This window comes from Hemisphaericaspora subhashii, assembly GCF_019202705.1.
Source record: "Hemisphaericaspora subhashii strain CBS 10753 chromosome Unknown scaffold20, whole genome shotgun sequence".
NCBI classification, from domain to species: Eukaryota; Fungi; Ascomycota; class Pichiomycetes; order Serinales; family Debaryomycetaceae; genus Hemisphaericaspora; species Hemisphaericaspora subhashii.
Genome location: NW_026057347.1, coordinates 88,273 through 105,487, shown reverse-complemented (window position 1 = coordinate 105,487; position 17,215 = coordinate 88,273). Strand labels below are relative to the sequence as shown.

General features: G+C 34.8%; 7 protein-coding genes across 7 annotated transcripts; 4 read left to right on the top strand and 3 right to left on the bottom strand. All coding sequences in view use genetic code 12, as the record gives it.

Moving 5' to 3' along the window:
- Window positions 1-465: 465 nt before the first annotated feature.
- SPB1 (27S pre-rRNA (guanosine2922-2'-O)-methyltransferase) lies at window positions 466-2,976 on the top strand (the record flags this gene model as incomplete). Its single annotated transcript, XM_049408334.1, has 1 exon — window positions 466-2,976. The coding sequence occupies one exon, from the start codon at window positions 466-468 to the stop codon at window positions 2,974-2,976; it is 2,511 nt and encodes an 836-aa protein (XP_049262353.1).
- Window positions 2,977-3,779: 803 nt separating this feature from the next.
- On the top strand, window positions 3,780-5,606 carry PBP2 (Pbp2p; the record flags this gene model as incomplete). The annotated part of the gene is made up of 1 exon (XM_049408333.1): window positions 3,780-5,606. The coding sequence occupies one exon, from the start codon at window positions 3,780-3,782 to the stop codon at window positions 5,604-5,606; it is 1,827 nt and encodes a 608-aa protein (XP_049262352.1).
- Window positions 5,607-6,431: 825 nt separating this feature from the next.
- Window positions 6,432-8,603, bottom strand: OPT8 (Opt8p; the record flags this gene model as incomplete). The annotated part of the gene is made up of 1 exon (XM_049408332.1): window positions 6,432-8,603. The coding sequence occupies one exon, from the start codon at window positions 8,601-8,603 to the stop codon at window positions 6,432-6,434; it is 2,172 nt and encodes a 723-aa protein (XP_049262351.1).
- Window positions 8,604-8,942: 339 nt separating this feature from the next.
- SNF4 (AMP-activated serine/threonine-protein kinase regulatory subunit) lies at window positions 8,943-10,064 on the bottom strand (the record flags this gene model as incomplete). The annotated part of the gene is made up of 1 exon (XM_049408331.1): window positions 8,943-10,064. The coding sequence occupies one exon, from the start codon at window positions 10,062-10,064 to the stop codon at window positions 8,943-8,945; it is 1,122 nt and encodes a 373-aa protein (XP_049262350.1).
- Window positions 10,065-10,702: 638 nt separating this feature from the next.
- J8A68_004378 (U2 snRNP complex subunit) lies at window positions 10,703-11,777 on the top strand (the record flags this gene model as incomplete). The annotated part of the gene is made up of 2 exons (XM_049408330.1): window positions 10,703-11,683; window positions 11,727-11,777. 2 exons carry the CDS (start codon window positions 10,703-10,705, stop codon window positions 11,775-11,777), a joined length of 1,032 nt encoding a protein of 343 aa, XP_049262349.1.
- A 7-nt stretch (window positions 11,778-11,784) lies between these two features.
- On the bottom strand, window positions 11,785-14,319 carry NUP82 (linker nucleoporin; the record flags this gene model as incomplete). The annotated part of the gene is made up of 1 exon (XM_049408329.1): window positions 11,785-14,319. One exon carries the CDS (start codon window positions 14,317-14,319, stop codon window positions 11,785-11,787), a length of 2,535 nt encoding a protein of 844 aa, XP_049262348.1.
- Window positions 14,320-14,583: 264 nt separating this feature from the next.
- SKI8 (SKI complex subunit WD repeat protein) lies at window positions 14,584-15,732 on the top strand (the record flags this gene model as incomplete). Its single annotated transcript, XM_049408328.1, has 1 exon — window positions 14,584-15,732. The coding sequence occupies one exon, from the start codon at window positions 14,584-14,586 to the stop codon at window positions 15,730-15,732; it is 1,149 nt and encodes a 382-aa protein (XP_049262347.1).
- Between the last annotated feature and the right edge of the window lie 1,483 nt (window positions 15,733-17,215).

Here is a 17,215-nt window from a genome sequence, read left to right as displayed (position 1 = left end):
AACGAAAGTCACACCCTTAAAGTGAAAGCTTAGACTTCAAATGGCTTATACATTTATTTCTGTCTCTCGAGTCGATTATTGATCATTCAAAACTAGAAGACGAGAGTAGTCTTGAACTTAACTAGGACTTAGTGAGATAGAATGCTTTGAACCGCGAGAAAGAAAATTCATCTGCTTGTTGACTTCATGAAAGACTTGATAAATAGTGGGAACTGGGGCTTGATGCTTACTTCCCCGATATATCCTGTAGGCAGACATATGGAATCCAGTATCATGAGTTGGTTGCAAAAAATTGGAATAAAGAGTCGTTCATTTACCAAAATGTTACCATCCTGCATACAGACATCAATTTCTTTTTTCCTCTTTCTCTCGTTTTGTCCCTCTCTCATCTCCATCTCTCTCTTTAAAAAAATTTATTATCAACTTGACTATCTCTAATTAACATTTTTCCAATAGTAAGCAACCATGGGTAAGACACAGAAGAAGAATAGTAAAGGTCGTTTAGATAGATACTATTACCTTGCCAAAGAAAAGGGGTATAGAGCCCGTTCTTCCTTCAAAATCATCCAAATCAATGAAAAATATGGTCATTTTCTCGAAAAATCAAAAGTTGTCATTGATCTATGTGCTGCCCCTGGGTCTTGGTGTCAAGTTGCATCACAACTCTGTCCCCTCAACTCGTTGATTATTGGGGTTGATATTGTACCTATTAAACCTTTACCTAATTGTATTACTTTCCAAAGTGATATTACAACTGAAGATTGTAGATCTAAATTAAGAGGACATATGAAAACTTGGAAAGCTGATACAGTTATGCATGATGGTGCGCCAAATGTTGGTATGGGTTGGTTTCAAGATGCTTATACTCAATCTCAGTTGACTTTACAAGCTTTAAAATTGGCAGTTGAAAATTTGAATGTTGGTGGGACATTTGTGACTAAGATTTTTAGATCAAGAGATTATAATAATTTATTATGGGTTTTCCAACAATTATTTGAAAAAGTTGAAGCTACTAAACCTCCTGCTTCTAGAAATGTTTCTGCGGAAATCTTTGTGGTTTGTAAAGGTTTCAAAGCTCCTAAGAAATTAGATCCAAGATTATTGGATCCAAGAGAAGTTTTCGAAGAGTTAGGTAATGAAAAAGTAAACAATGAAGCTAAGGTTTTCAATCCAGAAAAGAAAACTAGATCAAGAGGTGGTTATGAAGAAGGAGATTATATATTATATCATACTATACCATTATTGGAATTTATTAGAGATGAAGATCCTATTAATCAATTAGGTACATTGAATAAATTAGATATACCAGATAAAGAAGATCATGAATGGAAAATCTTACGTAAATTACCAAGTTGTACTCCAGAATTATTAGAATGTATGAAAGATTTGAAAGTTTTAGGTAAGAAAGAATTCAAACATATTTTAAAATTCCGAAAACAAGCTAGAGATATTCTTGGATTAGATAAGGATCCAGAAGAAGATAAACCAGAAATTGAAGTTGAACCATTAACTGAAGAACAAAAGATTGATCAAGAATTACAAGATCTTTTATCTAAACAAAAGCAAAAAGCCAAAAGAGAAAAGAAAACCGCTAATGAATTGAAACAAAAAGAAATCGTCAGAAATCAAATGAATATGTTAACCGATATGAATATTGGTATTGAAGCTGCACAACTTGGAGCAGAATCTTTGTTCAATTTAAAGACCGCAGAAAAGACCGGACAATTGGATAAATTAGCCAAGGGGAAGAAAAAGATGATCTTCACCGAAGAAGAATTGACCAGAGATAACGACATTCACGTGGATGAAGAAGAAGCTGCCGCTGCTGGATCTGGTGACGAATTGGATGCTTTAGAAGATCAATTAGATGATATGTATCATAATTATCAAGAACGTAAGGCTGAAAGAGACGCTAATTACCGTGCCAAGAAGGCTAGGGGTGATGTCGATGATGAAGCTTGGGACGGTATTAATTCTGAAGAAGAAGGTAGTGATGAAGAAACCAAGGATTATGAAATGGTTGATGATTCAGATGAAGATGATTCAGATGATGATGAAGCTATTGAAAGATTGATCGCTGAAAGAAAGAGTAAGGAAGGATTATCCAAGAATGCCAAAGCTTTCTTTGCTTCCGATTCTATCTTTGGCGAATTAGGTGACGACGCATTATTAGAAGAAATGACAAGAGGTTCCACTAAACCAGAAACCAACGGAAAGACACAAACTAACGGAAAGGCAGCACAACAAAAACAAGCTCAAGTTAGTGATAGTTCAGATGAAAGTTCAGACGATGACAGCGATTTTGAAATTGTTCCAAATGAAAATGAAGATCAAGTTATGTCTGACTATGATTCCGACGATGATGAATCCGAATCCATTGCCAAACAATTAAAAGCAGCCAAGAGTCAAAAGGAAAAAGTCGATCTTGCTACAGTAGAAGCCATGACATTGGCCCATCAAGTTGCACTTGGAAGAATGAATAAGCATGATTTGATTGATGAAGGTATAAATCGTTATTCATTCCGTGATAAAGATGATTTACCAGAATGGTTTATTGATGATGAAAAGAAACATTCCAAGATCATTAAACCAATTACGAAAGAAGCTGCATTAGCCATCAAAGAAAAACAAAAACAACTTAATGCCCGTCCAATTAAGAAAGTGTTAGAAGCACAAGGAAGAAAGAAGATGAGAGCATTGAGAAGATTGGAGAAGTTGAAGAAGAAATCTGATTTGATTAATGAAGATAGTGCTAAATCAGAAAGAGATAAGGCTGATGAAATTCAAAGATTGATGAAGAAGTTGACTAAGAAACAAAAGATGAAACCAAAGGTTTCTGTTGTTGTTGCTAGAGGTAGTAATAGAGGTTTAAGTGGTAGACCAAAGGGTGTTAAAGGTAAATATAAGATGGTTGATGGTGTTATGAAGAATGAACAAAGAGCATTAAGAAGAATTGCCAAAAAGAATAGAAAGTAGTGTGGTCAGTTAATATGAGCAGTTATTAAATGCTTTTCTCTCTGTATATTAGTGTTTCGTTTTTAATATAGACGTTATCTGGATCATCTATTTTGTAGTTCGAGAACGTGTAATAGAAACAGTCAATCAACATGAATCAACCCTTCTATCTCTCCAGATTTTCAGCATTCAGGATCCATATTTGGCGAAGAGGAAATTAAATTGACTATAAACATGGAGTGAATTTCTCGTAAGACAAGCTTTCCCGGGTGCCGTGCATCGGAATTATGCTTTGGTTGCACAAGAACGCCAACGAAAAGAAGCCCGGAAAATGCTCCAAGCAGCTCTGGAAGTAAATAATAACTTTAATCAAGCAATGTAGAACTTCTATTTCCTAAGGCTAGGATAATTTTGTTGACATTTTGTCTTTTTAACCCTAGTATTCTAAGAATGTAACTAACAAAAAGAGCACTAAGATAAGTGGGCTAACTCCACTGTTCACTTGAAACATGTTTATAGCTCTACTGTGTGTTTACTTGTATGATTGGTATAGATTCTAGTAGTATGAACAGACCATAGCTCGTAACTCGTACAAAGATCCCGAACTATAAAATTGGTGGTGGTAAATTTGCCCAGCCAACCATCAATCAACACACACAATAGAAAACAACATAAAAACCAGAAGAAAAAAAAAATCTTCTTTTCAATGCTTCTCTCTCACACGAAATGAAAATAAATAAAAAAAAAAGCATAACTCTTCTTTTTTGCCTTCTGCTTTTTTAATATAATTGTTCCATTTAACCATTTTATATAAAGAAGTAACAATGTCTACAGATCCTAACAGTAGTGAAGGCAATATTATAGATAACGGCAATACCAATGTCGATAATAACAACAACAACGATAATAACAACGACAACGATAACAACAACAACATCGAAGTCAGTACCGACATCCCAGAAACTAATGTCAATAGTGGCGATTCTACTTCAGCTTTTGATAATGAAGAAACTCAAAGTCAAAACACTTCTAGTTCCAATTCTAGCAATTTATTAAAACGTAAGAATGATGAAGAAGAACAAGACGTTGATAAATTAAATAAAAGAGTAGCATTGGATAGTGAACAATTAGAATTACAAGATAAACAACAAGAACACTCAATCACTGCTCCTACAATTACTTCAGTACAAGAAGATGTATCTACAACTGATGATCAATATCAACAACATCAAGATGAAGCTACGCTGAATACCGAAGATCCCGCAGACCCACCAACAGACCAATATCCACAACAACAACATGAACAATACGACGAACCTGCTTATGAACCTCAAGCAACTGATTCATATGAAGGAAGTTCTGAAACTTCTAGTTCCTCCAAACCAGTCTCAAACCATCGAGAAAAAGACAATGATCCAACTTATACTCAATTTAGAATGTATTGTCCTGTTAAAGAAGCAAGTTGTATAGTTGGTAAAAAAGGTGAAAAGATTAATCATCTTCGAGAAAAGGCAAATGTTGGAATTAATATTAGTGATAATCTTAAAAATGTACCAGAAAGAATTGTTACTGTTAAAGGTTCTGCAGAAAATGTAGCAAGAGCATTTGGTTTAATTACAAGAACTATATTAGATGAGCCTGAAGATGAACCTGCTTCTATTAGAAGTCAACAATATAATTTGAAATTATTAGTGCCACATCCAATGATTGGATTTATTATTGGTAAACAAGGATTAAAATTTAGAGAAATTGAAGAAAGTTCTGCTGCAAAATTAAAGGCTGCTGAACAACCATTACCTTACTCCACTGATAGAGTTCTTTCAGTTACTGGAGTTGCTGATGCAATTCATATTGCCGTATATTATATTGCTCAAGTTATGCTTGAACATAAAGATTGTTTAAAGAAGTATAAAGTTATATATTATAATCCAGCAAATTATCAACATGGAAATGTCAGCAATAGTATGATGAATATCGCCCCTCCACAACATCAACAACAACATCCAATTGGCGGCGGTGCCTCCCCAATGGACAATTTATACGGCCAACCAGCTGCAATGGGTGGCATGGACCAACAACCACTTCCATATCAAGCCCAAAGACAACCATATGGCCAGCACCAACAAAAACAACAACAACAACAGCCATACAACTTCCAAATGATGTTCCAACCATCAGTTCACCCACAGCAACCACAACACCACCAATATGGCGCTCCTCTCCCACCACAAGCCTCTATTGTTCCAGGTGCCGGCGGTGCAGGTCTAGGTGGTGGTGTCGGTACCATCCCCCAACAAACCCAATATACAGATGAACACGGTAACACCATTATTGGCGAAGTAGTTACCAATCCTCCAGTCCAAGTTGGTCCATCCCCAGACAAATTCAATCAAGATATCTTTGTCGCCAATGCCAATATCGGAAGTGTGATTGGACGTGGTGGAAATAATATTAAACATATTCGTGAGAATAGTGGATGTACATATGTGAAAATTGAACCTGATAGAGGACAATCGATTATGCTTGGAGGTGGAAGAGGGTTAACTAATATTAGGAAATTGACTTTGACGGGGTCTGTGGGGGCCATTCAGACGGCGATTTATTTGATTAATCAGAGGATTGCGACTGATAAAGAGAGGAATTCGAGATAGGCACCCGAATGAATGAATGAGCGAGCGAAGTGAATGGGAGAGTGAGTGAGGAATACACCCGTTTGGAAAAGAATGAAAGAAGAATGCACCTGTTAGAATGGAATGAGGTCCAATTGAAATACAATACAATCCAAGTTATTCGAGAAAGGGAAGGAAAAGAGGAATCCAAATTATCACATATTCAAAATTGATTGATGGTCTTTTTTTTATGTTCTTTTGGCACAATTTTTTTAATTTGATTTCTTATCCTATTTGAAAGGTCTACTACTTTTTTTTTGAAGTCCTTATTGCTGTTGTCTACCTATTTTGCCTTTCCTGATGTTGTTCTATTTGGTCTACCCTTTCCCCTGCTGTTCTAATTGGTCTTACTTTTTTTCCTTTCTTGATGTTGTTCTAAAGAAAAAATGGTGAAGCTTGTTTTTGTTTTTGTTTTTGATTGATTTCTATATAATTTTTATATTCTTGTTTTTTTAATCTTAGTTTCTGTTTTTTGTTTTATTGATGTTGTATTTCTAAAAACGAGTTGTTTTCTAACTTGTTTGAATTCTTAATTTCGTGCCAAAACCTTCTTCTGATTTGTGTTGTGTTGAGTTGAGTTGTGATGTGTATCGTTTTGTTGAGGGTCTGAGAGTTGCAATTAGAGAGTGATTCGTGCAAGAAGAAAAGAGACTGATGGTCCATACGGTCGTGTTACTCCAGAGAATGATTGATGACGACGTGTATAATATTAAACTGTATTATAATCTGTAAATTTTGTATTATATTAACTAGTCGTACATAAAAATGCCAATTGTCATTAAACGTATGTCATACAACAGGGTTCACTTAGAAATGACCAACTCCTAAACTGGTTAATAACATAGTGAACCCACTTAATAACCCTTCACCCAACACCAATCCACTACTAAAGATAATCATACCAATTCTATTATTATTACGCTTATTGGATAACATCTTATTACCACTCTTACTATGCATCCACCAATATGCAATCACCCCTCCAATAAATCTAGCAATTGTAAAACTAGGAATATTATAAATCCCAATCCCAACTGCAACACCACTAGGTAAAAATACTAACCATTTATGCAATTTCGATTCCATCCCTACCGTATTCTTCAAAAATGAAATCACCCCAAACACGACCCCAAATGCCAAACTAAATTCAAATGCTTTTGGTGGCAATCCTTGGCCCGTGACTAACCTTGAACAGTCCACCCATATTACAGCAGTTGGAATCCTAAACACATCCCCCGGGATCTCATACATCGAATTATACACCCTATACATCACAGAACTCAATACTACCGAATATAAAGTCCCCACAATCTGTGCCTGGAATTGCGCCTTAGGACTCGCCCCGATCATATGTCCAGTCTTTAAATCCTGCATCAAGTCCCCTGCCTGCTGGGCTCCGGCTTCTGCAATCCCACCAGCAATTAAATTAATCAAGATCCTTGCTGGGTGGGACGCAGGAATAATGAGTCCAAAGACGAGTTGGGAGAGTTTTCCAATACCCAGAACTGGATTAAGATCAGTTTCACCAAGTGCACGAACAGCTAGGATCGCAAAGATCATGGCGAGGAGGATGGCGACTAGGGAGTATTGGATGGGGATTAGGTCGCTGGGGAAGATGAGACGGAGGGAGGTGATGCAGAGGATGGTGGAGATTAGGAGGCCGAGGAGGGCTGCTTTGGTCGAGATTAGGTATTTGTGGGGGATGTCTTCGTCTTCATCTTCGACATCTGATTGTTGTTCGGCGGGGTTTTCGTAGTTGATGGTTCCGTAGTCGGAGTCACTGCGTCTCATTTCGAATGTGAGGTCTACTGGTGGTGAGCGTATTGACAGGATTTGGGTATATGGAGTATTGGGGGTGTTGTTATTATTGCTTTGGATGAATTGATAGGCATTTCGGAGGGATTTAAAACTTATAATCACAAATGAAACCAATGAATCACTAATCATGACACTTAAACTAATCCATAAGATCCATCCTTGTCCTCCATTAATCCAATCATTGATTTCACCAGGTGCCCACCCCTTATATTTCGAAAGTGGTGCAAGAATGGCCCAACCAAGAATTGTTCCGAATAACATATATGAAACTGTTGGTAATCCCATAATTATTCCTTGTCCGATATATGCTGGTGAAGGTTGGAAGTTCCATTGATAGGTTTTAGAAAGATAGTTTCCAAATATTGGGATTTGCTTAAGGATGGGGAAAAAGAATGCAAGGATTGTATAAGTTGCTGAGACTGTGAATGTTGATATTAATGAATGCATATTTGAATCATAATCTTCTTCTAATTCTTCAATCAGGGTTACCGGAACGAGTGTAGGTGATTGGATGTGGCAGTGAATATCATGATGATCGTCATTGTATCCGAGAGGATGTGGTTCTCCTTCTTCATCTTTTGGATCAGTTGAATTTTCTTCGGGTTTAGAATCATCAAACATTTCGGTTCCATGCAAGACGGATATTAAAGTAGCAGTAGCACTTCCAGAAGGAAATGGAAGTTTTTCTTTCACAATAACTTGTTTTCTCAACGGAATAGCGAAAAACACTCCAAACATTCCTAACCCCAACGACCAAATCATCAATTCCTTCAATGAAAAATTAATCAACTTATTCATACCGGTTTCTTCCACAGTTAAGAATTTTTCAATAGCAGGTATAATTCCAATAAATCCATAACATAATGGACCAGTTCCGACTGCAACGGCAACACTTTGGATATATACATTTTCAACATCGGTGAAATTTTTCGATAAATATGGACTGGCTCTAAATAATGCGAAGCCAAGTAATGCGGCAGGTAGGGACATCATAGAGACCCAACCTGTTTGTAAGCCAAATTGGAAGTTGGATATTAAGATTATAGAACCGATGAAGAGTCCAACCAAGGTGCCTCGTATTGTTACTTGAGGTTGACATAGTTTTTGGAGATAAGATGAATCTTGATGAGCATGCCTACTTTTAGGCGACGGCAGTGACATAGTTGAGGGTGTTGGTGGTAGTTGGTGGTAGTGGCAGTGATAATGGTAAGTTAATATTAGAAAACAAGAAAATGAAAGTGAAAGGGGGTAAGATGACGTTTCTTATCATTCATGATTAGTAATTAGTTATTGTCTTGTGCTCCGACAGCTGTGGCTCCAAATTTTTTTTTTGTCCAAATCAATCGAACAATCGGATTTAATGTTGCAATCATGATTGCTTTGCGACAAACGCATATGTTTACGACAGTCGTGATTTTCTACGACAAATAAATTTCTACAACTAATATGTATGTAATTAATTAAATGGTATGGAACTAAATGGTATGTACTCAGATAAGGTTAATCCTCACCAAATAAGATATAATTTAAGATATCACTAAGAGTAATAACAGATATTAATTTTCCTTCATCATCGACTACAAATAAACGATGTAATCTTGATTTTCTAATAGTATCCATTATTGTACTTAATCTATCATTCATAGTACATGTATGAACCCCTTCAAAATCTTCTGGTCTTCTGAGCAAGGCATTACCAACTGATAAATCTAAATCATTATAAACTCCACCTTTAACTAATGCTAATATATCAACTGCTTCATATACGTTAATTAATTTACCTTGATCATCAACTATTGGAACTGAAGACACTGATTTATGAGCTAATAAATGAATAACTTCTATAACTGGAGTATGCAATGTACAAGTNTTAATTAATTTACCTTGATCATCAACTATTGGAACTGAAGACACTGATTTATGAGCTAATAAATGAATAACTTCTATAACTGGAGTATGCAATGTACAAGTTGATATATCTTTAATTGTACCTAACCCCTTTAGATATTTAATTGGTTTTAATAACATTTTTGTTTCTTTACAATTTAATGCCACAAATTTTAAGATTCTATATTGAGTTAAAACAGAAACAACAATTTCACGATGAGTCTTTTCATCTTCATCAATTAATGGAATTCTTCTTGCTCTTGATTCTAACATCTTAACACAAGCTTCATATAAAGATTTAAAAGGATGAATTGAAACAGTTTCAATTTGATCTACTCCAATGGCCCTTTCAATATCTCTTAACCCATCTAAGGTCATTTGATCAACTAATTCGAATTTCTCGGGGAATTGGAAATAATATTGAATTACATTTATAAAATCTGATGAAGTTAATAAACCAGCAAATCTTGATGTTTGATTATTCCATAATGGAGCAGAAACAATATTATTTTGTAATAAGATATTTAAAGATTTCTTAACTAATAATGAAGTATCCAATACTATTAATCTATAACTGACTGGTAATACATCATATGAAGTCTTTGATTGTAAAAATAATCGAATGGCTTTAATACCAATCTTTTGATCATGATCAATTTGTTCTTGAGATAAACTTAAGATATAATCATTAGGAGTTGCTGATGATGGCATATTACTACTCGATACGTCTGTCATGATTTTGCTTGCGTTGACGTGTTATATTTTATGTATTGTGTTGATGGAGGAGGATGAGAGTAACGTTTAACGTGGGTGGATCTTGTCTCTCACTTTTCATTGTCTGGTTATTTTCTCAAGCAAGAATGTCGTTATGGACTAATGTCGTATGTGAGAAAAAGGAGACATTTATTATTTTTCATGGTTTTATCTAAGAGTACTTCACTCCTTCTTATATTATCAATAACAGACAGTCATGCTTGAGTGACCTATTATAAAATACTAGAGATGAGAATGAATAATCGTTTGACAGAAAATCCGAAGTCTTTTTTATATTTCCGACAAAAATAATTCAGTTACTTGAGATCTTGAATAATTTCGCGGCCATCAGGCATGCAATAATTCACAGCTTCAAGCATTTACAACGAGGGAACCCTCCTACTAGTTCAGGGTATCTATACTTATTCTTATTAGTATTTACAGTTGAGCGTATAATATTCTAAAAGTATACTGTTGGCTGCAAAATATGGCAGACTATATTTAAACCTCAGAGTAAAACCCAAATTACTTTAATGCCCGGAAAAATAAAAATAAAAGCGCATCTCTGCCCTTTCACACTCATCAAATGTTAATCTCTTTCTTTCCATAAGTAACACAATATGGAAATAGCCTTCCCGGATAGACCTCCATTACCATCAGCAGTCAAATGCAAAACTGTAGACCTTAAAGAAATTGATGATAGAATCTCACTAGATCAAGAATCAGATACTTGGATATTTGAACATCAAGATCAAGAATATCAATATGATTATAATCAGGATAAATGGATTCAAAAATCACGAAAACATAAACGTACGGAAGAAGATGAGGATGACGAGGATGAGAAATTGAATAAACAAGATATAAAAAAACATAAGAAGGAACAAATGTCGATCCTAAAACAGCGATTGGCTAAATTGAAACAAGAACATAAACAAGGTAGTACACAACCGCTGAAAGAGGGTGAAGAAACGAAGAATAAGAATCACGCGGTCTTTATATCGAATTTACCATTAGACAGTACCGAAGAACAGATAATTGAACAGTTTAGTAAATATGGATTAATCTCGGAGGATTTCAAAACTGGTAAACCAAGAGTTAAACTATATTATCAAGATGATGGGAAGTTCAAAGGGGAGGCATTGGTGATATATCATAATCCTGAAAGTGTCACTATGGCAATTGAAATGGCCGATGGAACTCATTTTGGTACTGAATTGAATGAAAAGATTTCTGTTCAGCCTGCTTCATTTAAGAATAATGATAAGAAGAAGGAAGCAGATGATGCTGAGATTAAGAACAAGAGAAAGGAAATAAATAAGGCTAGACAAAAGACGAATAAGAAGCTTACATCTTGGGAATCAGACGAAGAGCAGGAAGGAGAAGTCGTAAGATATGAAAATACTTTAAACAACATTAAGCAGAAAATTTTACTTAAAAAATTAATTGTATCATTAAAAGGAATGTTTCGAAAACAAGAATATCAAACTGATAAATATTTACAATCAGATATTACAGAAGATATTAAAGATGAATGTCTGAAATTAAACATTGAACAAGATATAAAAACCATAGAGTTTAATCCCGATAACGAAGAAATTGTTATTCAATTCACTAATCCAAAACTGAGTCAAAAATGTCTAGAATCTTTTCATAATCGATATTTTGATGGCTTACAAATATCAGCATCATTAGTATCTCATTAAATTAAAGCATCCACGGTTTGTAATGATTTTTGTAATTTAGATTTTAGAGATTCAATCATTGAACTTTCATGATGTAACCAAGTTTTTAATTTATTCAATCTTTGTTGTAACTCCAATTGTTTTAAATGATCGACTTCTTTAATTTTTCCCGATTTAACATTATTTATAATTGTTTCAACTTGATTTTGTAAATTTTCAACTTTTTTAACTATACTTTCATCTTCTTTGGTTCCAAGATTAACATTTGCATTTATGGCATTTATTTCATTAAACCATCCACGTTCAGCTTCTGAAATTGGAAGAGATTTTGAACTTCTATATTTCTGAATCGAATCAAATATCTTCTGCAGTAAGTCATCCATTCTCTTATTTAATGTCTCTTGATTATTGATCAATTCATCAATCTTTTCTTGTTGTTTACTCAATTTATCATCTTCAGTAACTTGCTCCTTCATTTTTAAAACAATAGAAGCTTGAGATTTTAATGCATCTAATTGTGAGAGAATCCTTGATTGTAATTTAATCCCGAAACTAGTATAATTAGTCACAACACTAATAACATCCATCGAAACCTCATTCATTCCGGCTAAATATTCTCCTTTACTTTCAATCGGTTGATCCACAATCTGTTTAGAAACATCCTCGCCAATCTTAACAAGTGCCAATGAACTAAGTTCTTGTGTGATTTCTTCAAATGGTTCATTAGATACTCGTATTGAAGGTAATTCAATTCTCTTGAATTCGGATTTAAGTTCAACAATCGTTTCTTCAGGGGTTGTATCCACGACATGAATCATTTCTAAATCTTGCTCTCTACTATTTCTAATCACAAGTAAATATTCACCAGTACCGGCAACTATATCTTTAATGTATGCGAATGAAGTAATTAAATCAGCACCAGCGGTAGCTATGCTATAAGTACTATTGATTTCAAGATCAAGTTCTTCGGGATTCTTTTGGGATAATTGTGAAACTAAGGATTTAACCCATGAACAATCAATAATTGCTAAACTACAATCAACGACTACTGCGAATTTATATTCATCCAATTTTCCAAAGTATGATCCACGATTACTTGAATTTTGAAGTTGAATTGCATCAGTTTGTAAGATATCCAAGACTGATAATTCTTCTTGCCAGAATTTGTTTTCTTGTTGATATTTCACAATTGATAAATTGACTTCTTGTGCTTGTTCTGCTTCTGCTTTGGCTTCCTCTTCATCTTTCTCAGCGAGATCTATAAATCCAAATCCTCGCTTTGGCTTAATATATTTCGATCTAATCACTGACATCTTTTTCGGAACTTTAGGAGAAGAAGCAGCAACAGCAGCCGCTTGTCGTTGTTGCTGTTGTCCATCCTCGCCCAACATTTTGTACTTCATTAATATTGGTGAAAGTTGAGCATAATATGTAATCGTAGTACCTTCATTCTTTCTAATTGAAGAAACTGACGCAAGTAAACTAACATGCTCATTATCACCGAATGAATAAATATCTTCAATTGGTAATGTATTCCCACTGGTGGCAGTTGCAATTGGCCCTTGTAAACTTGGTGCTTGCCAACTGGATAATTCTTGATATAAAGTATATGGTTGAAATGCTTGGGATGAATTTGGAAATCTAACCGCATCCTTAGTTTTGATTGCTGATGGAGAAGTTAATTGATTTTTAAGATATGTATAATATTCATATTGTTTTAATGCAGCTTTATGAATCTCACTTGAAGCAGTATCAAGTAAACTACCAGGGAAATTTTCTTGAATTAATTCCATGGCAGTTTTAGTCTCTTGTAATGCAATATTGATAGATTCTAAACTAGTTGCAATGTTGGCATGTCTTGCTGTGAATGGATAAATTGCATAAACATGAGATGCGGTAGAAACATATAAAGTCAATGCCCCAGTTAAATTTTTAACAGAACCAAAAGCCATTGAAGTAGCTACCTGATTGGTGAATTCGGGGAATTGTTTCAAATCAATAGATAATTGAGGATTATGAGGTGATTTAAGTACATCATAGGCTCTGATTTCAGATTTATCATTCAAAACAACTAATACTTGATCATTCTGAGCAATGGATTGCCAAAGAACTTTCTTAACTCTACCATTGATATTATGAATCTCATATACTGCATTATTAATACAACTGCTAGTAGGATCATCCATGGCTAATTTAGGTAATGTATTAATATGAATTGAAAAATTTCCAACCAATGCCATTAAAGTTTCTGAAGAATTCATAACTAATTGTGTAACTTCAAAATAATTGAATGTTGATGAAGATCTCATCAATTTATAATTAAAAGTCTTTTGATTGATTGTACAACATCTTACCATATTCTTCAGAGTGAAGTATAATTCAGTATTGTCTTTACATACAAGTGTATTATAACCAGAACAATGATTCTCTGATGATTGTTTTGACTTTTCCCAATGAGTTTTGAAAATCGATTGATTTAAAATCAGAGAAATGAAATATTCTTTGGATCCAGCAATTGGTCCTTCTGTCACTGATTCATTTGATTCTTTCATCTTTTTTTGCAGGAATTGCTTTTATTATCAGAATCTAATTGTAATTGTTGATGATGATGTTGTTAACTTCAAAATTGGAAAGTTTGAATTCATTTTTGGTTGTAAAAAAAAAATCTGATAAATGTCTTCCTCATGAAGAATGTCGCGCTAATAATGTCGCAATATGAAATATTTCAAATCCGTTCTTCTTCTTCTCTGCTGCCATTTCTAGCCTTTCATAAAGGGGATCTAATTACTACTGAATCCAAATACATTAAGACAACAATGGGTAAACAATATATTTCTACTGTCAGTGCATCGCATGCACATAAGCTGGATATATTAGGAGTAGCAATAACCAACAAATATACCATTTCAATTTCAAGTGATGGTTATGCTCATTTTTGGGATAATAAACAAGATGAAGTTCATAATCCAAAACAATTTGTTAAATCAGATTTCATAAATAAAATAGGAATTCATCATATTGCAACTTATGAGAATGTATTGGCTGGTTCTACTACCAAAGTTACTCTTTTAGCATTTGCTTGTTTTGATGGTTCTATTATATTCAAATATTATGTCAATGATGATTTTGATACTTTGAAACAATTATCAATTGATGGGTTTAATGGTGGGTTCTGGGTACCTAAATTCTATCGTAACCCTGAATCAAAACAAGATTATTTCATAGCGACTCAAACTAAAGGTACTACCTCTGTCAATTTACTTAACATAAAGGAAGAAAATGAAACTATTGAAATTACAATTGTAAAATCAGGAGAATTGCCAGGATCAAATTCATCATTTCCAAATTCTTTAGGTGTTTCTTCAACCATTGATAAAAAAGCTGCAGTTGGATATGTGAACGGTGATGTACTTTTATATGATTTCGAAAATTTGAAATTAATATATACTTTCCATTCAACTGATTTAGTATTAAGTCATAAATCTAAATCCTCATCCATTCCAAGAGTAATTGAATTCTCACCGGGTGGAACTCTTTTAGCAGTGGCTAGAGATAACCAAGCTGCTGGATCTATCACTTTATATGACGTCAAATTTGGTGAAAATGTCGGTACATTGGCTACCCCATCACATTCGGCAAAGACTACAGTTGGAGGATTTGCTCATCAAGGTTGGATAATGGGATTGAGTTTTGATGAAGAAGGGAAAAATTTGGCAAGTTGTGGATTTGATAAATGTATTCGTGTTTGGAATTTAGAGACTGGTGAAAGAGAAGCTACTATAAATATCTCAATTACTGATTTGGATAATACTGATCATGATGATCATGATGAAAGTGTAGCCAGTGGGGTCAGTTTTATTAAAAAGGGAGTGAGAGGTGGTGCTGGTGGTGATAGTAATGAAGGTTTATGTGTTGTCAGTTTCGATAGAGGTATTAGATGGTATCGTGAAGCCGGTGGTATTTAGAGTCATATGGTGTGTATATTATTCTAGATGCATATATATTAGGTTCCTGTTGCAATGTTTCCTTGATTGAGAGTATTTTATTAGATTTGGGTATTAGACATTCTTTCACCAACAAAATTATTCCCCTTCCGCTCTCATTCTTGCCTCCCAACGCTAAGGGAAATAACTGTGAAAGTAAAATCTTACAAAATATGGCTCGTGCTCGTATGTAGCCGTTACATTGTATTATATGGGTTTTTTTATCGACGGTCATAATCCTCTTTAATCTATCATAAATCTTGTTACTAATATGATGGTCTAGATTTTTGTCTTTTTGTGTTGTTCTGGGTTCACCTCAAATGTGTTTTAGAAACGATCCCGCTTAACACTTGTATGATGGTTGACTTGAAAGCAGTAATTCTACTGTCAAATCCTCGTGACACGGTGTCCGCCTGACCAGGATTTTACCTGCGAATTTCCCCTTTCTCTGTTCGGAAGGAATTATAACGAGAACCTCATCAAGAATCTTCGATATAGCTCTCACAATGAATCCATACCCACCTGTAAGTTCCAAGCTAAAGCTGATGCGCTTCCACCCTAAATTAGATTAACGTTTTCAACTAAACATCTCCACTCTTATAGTTGGTAGCGTTTAGGAAAAGGATAAGTTGAGGACTACTACAACTCATTTACTAGTTTGGTTGGGCTTTCAAGAGCCCAAATCTTACAATTCTGAAAGCAAACTACTTATTTGACCCATTAGACTGCTTACAAGCACTCTGAGAATCAATCCATGTAACCATGACCAACGCTTCTTGAGGGCGTAAAGGCATAGTAACTGCTTGCGCCATAGTAGTGACACCATTAATAACAACAGTAACAGTGTTATCTTGTGGGACAACAGTTGAGGTAGTGGTTGAGGTACAAGAGTAGCCACTTGGGGAACTCGGGTTTGTTCATCAGTTAATGGTGGCTCTTGAACATGGGGAGAATTGATTGTTCAGATTCGGGTTTGATAAATGTTTTACCAACAACAACATTGACTTTAATTGCGTCAGCACTAGAGCTAGCAGCCTCAGCATTAGCAAGTTGTGTAACCCTTTCGGCAGCATCCTTTCAGGGGTTTGAGGTCTGGTAAGCCCAACCATAATAGTAAATGAAAATAATTTGTCTTAATAGAATTGACTTCTATGCAAGTTGTAGAAGTCTTCCTCTTATCTTTTTCCGAAACCTCTACCGACTAAGACCGGAATGATGAGTGTCTGGTAGACAATGTCAATCTAATTTGGAGTAGAAGCTCGTCTGTGCGAACTGGAAGTGGATATGTGTGCTTTGTGAGCTCTCTATAAAAGTTACTTACTGATGTTCTCGCTATTCTTCCATTCAAATTCCAATTTCAAAGAAAGAGTAAATTCACAGGTATTTGTATTTGTCTAATGGGGCACCGTGTAAAAAAACGTGACAGCCGAATTATGATTTGCAAGACAAAAATCAAACAAGTGTG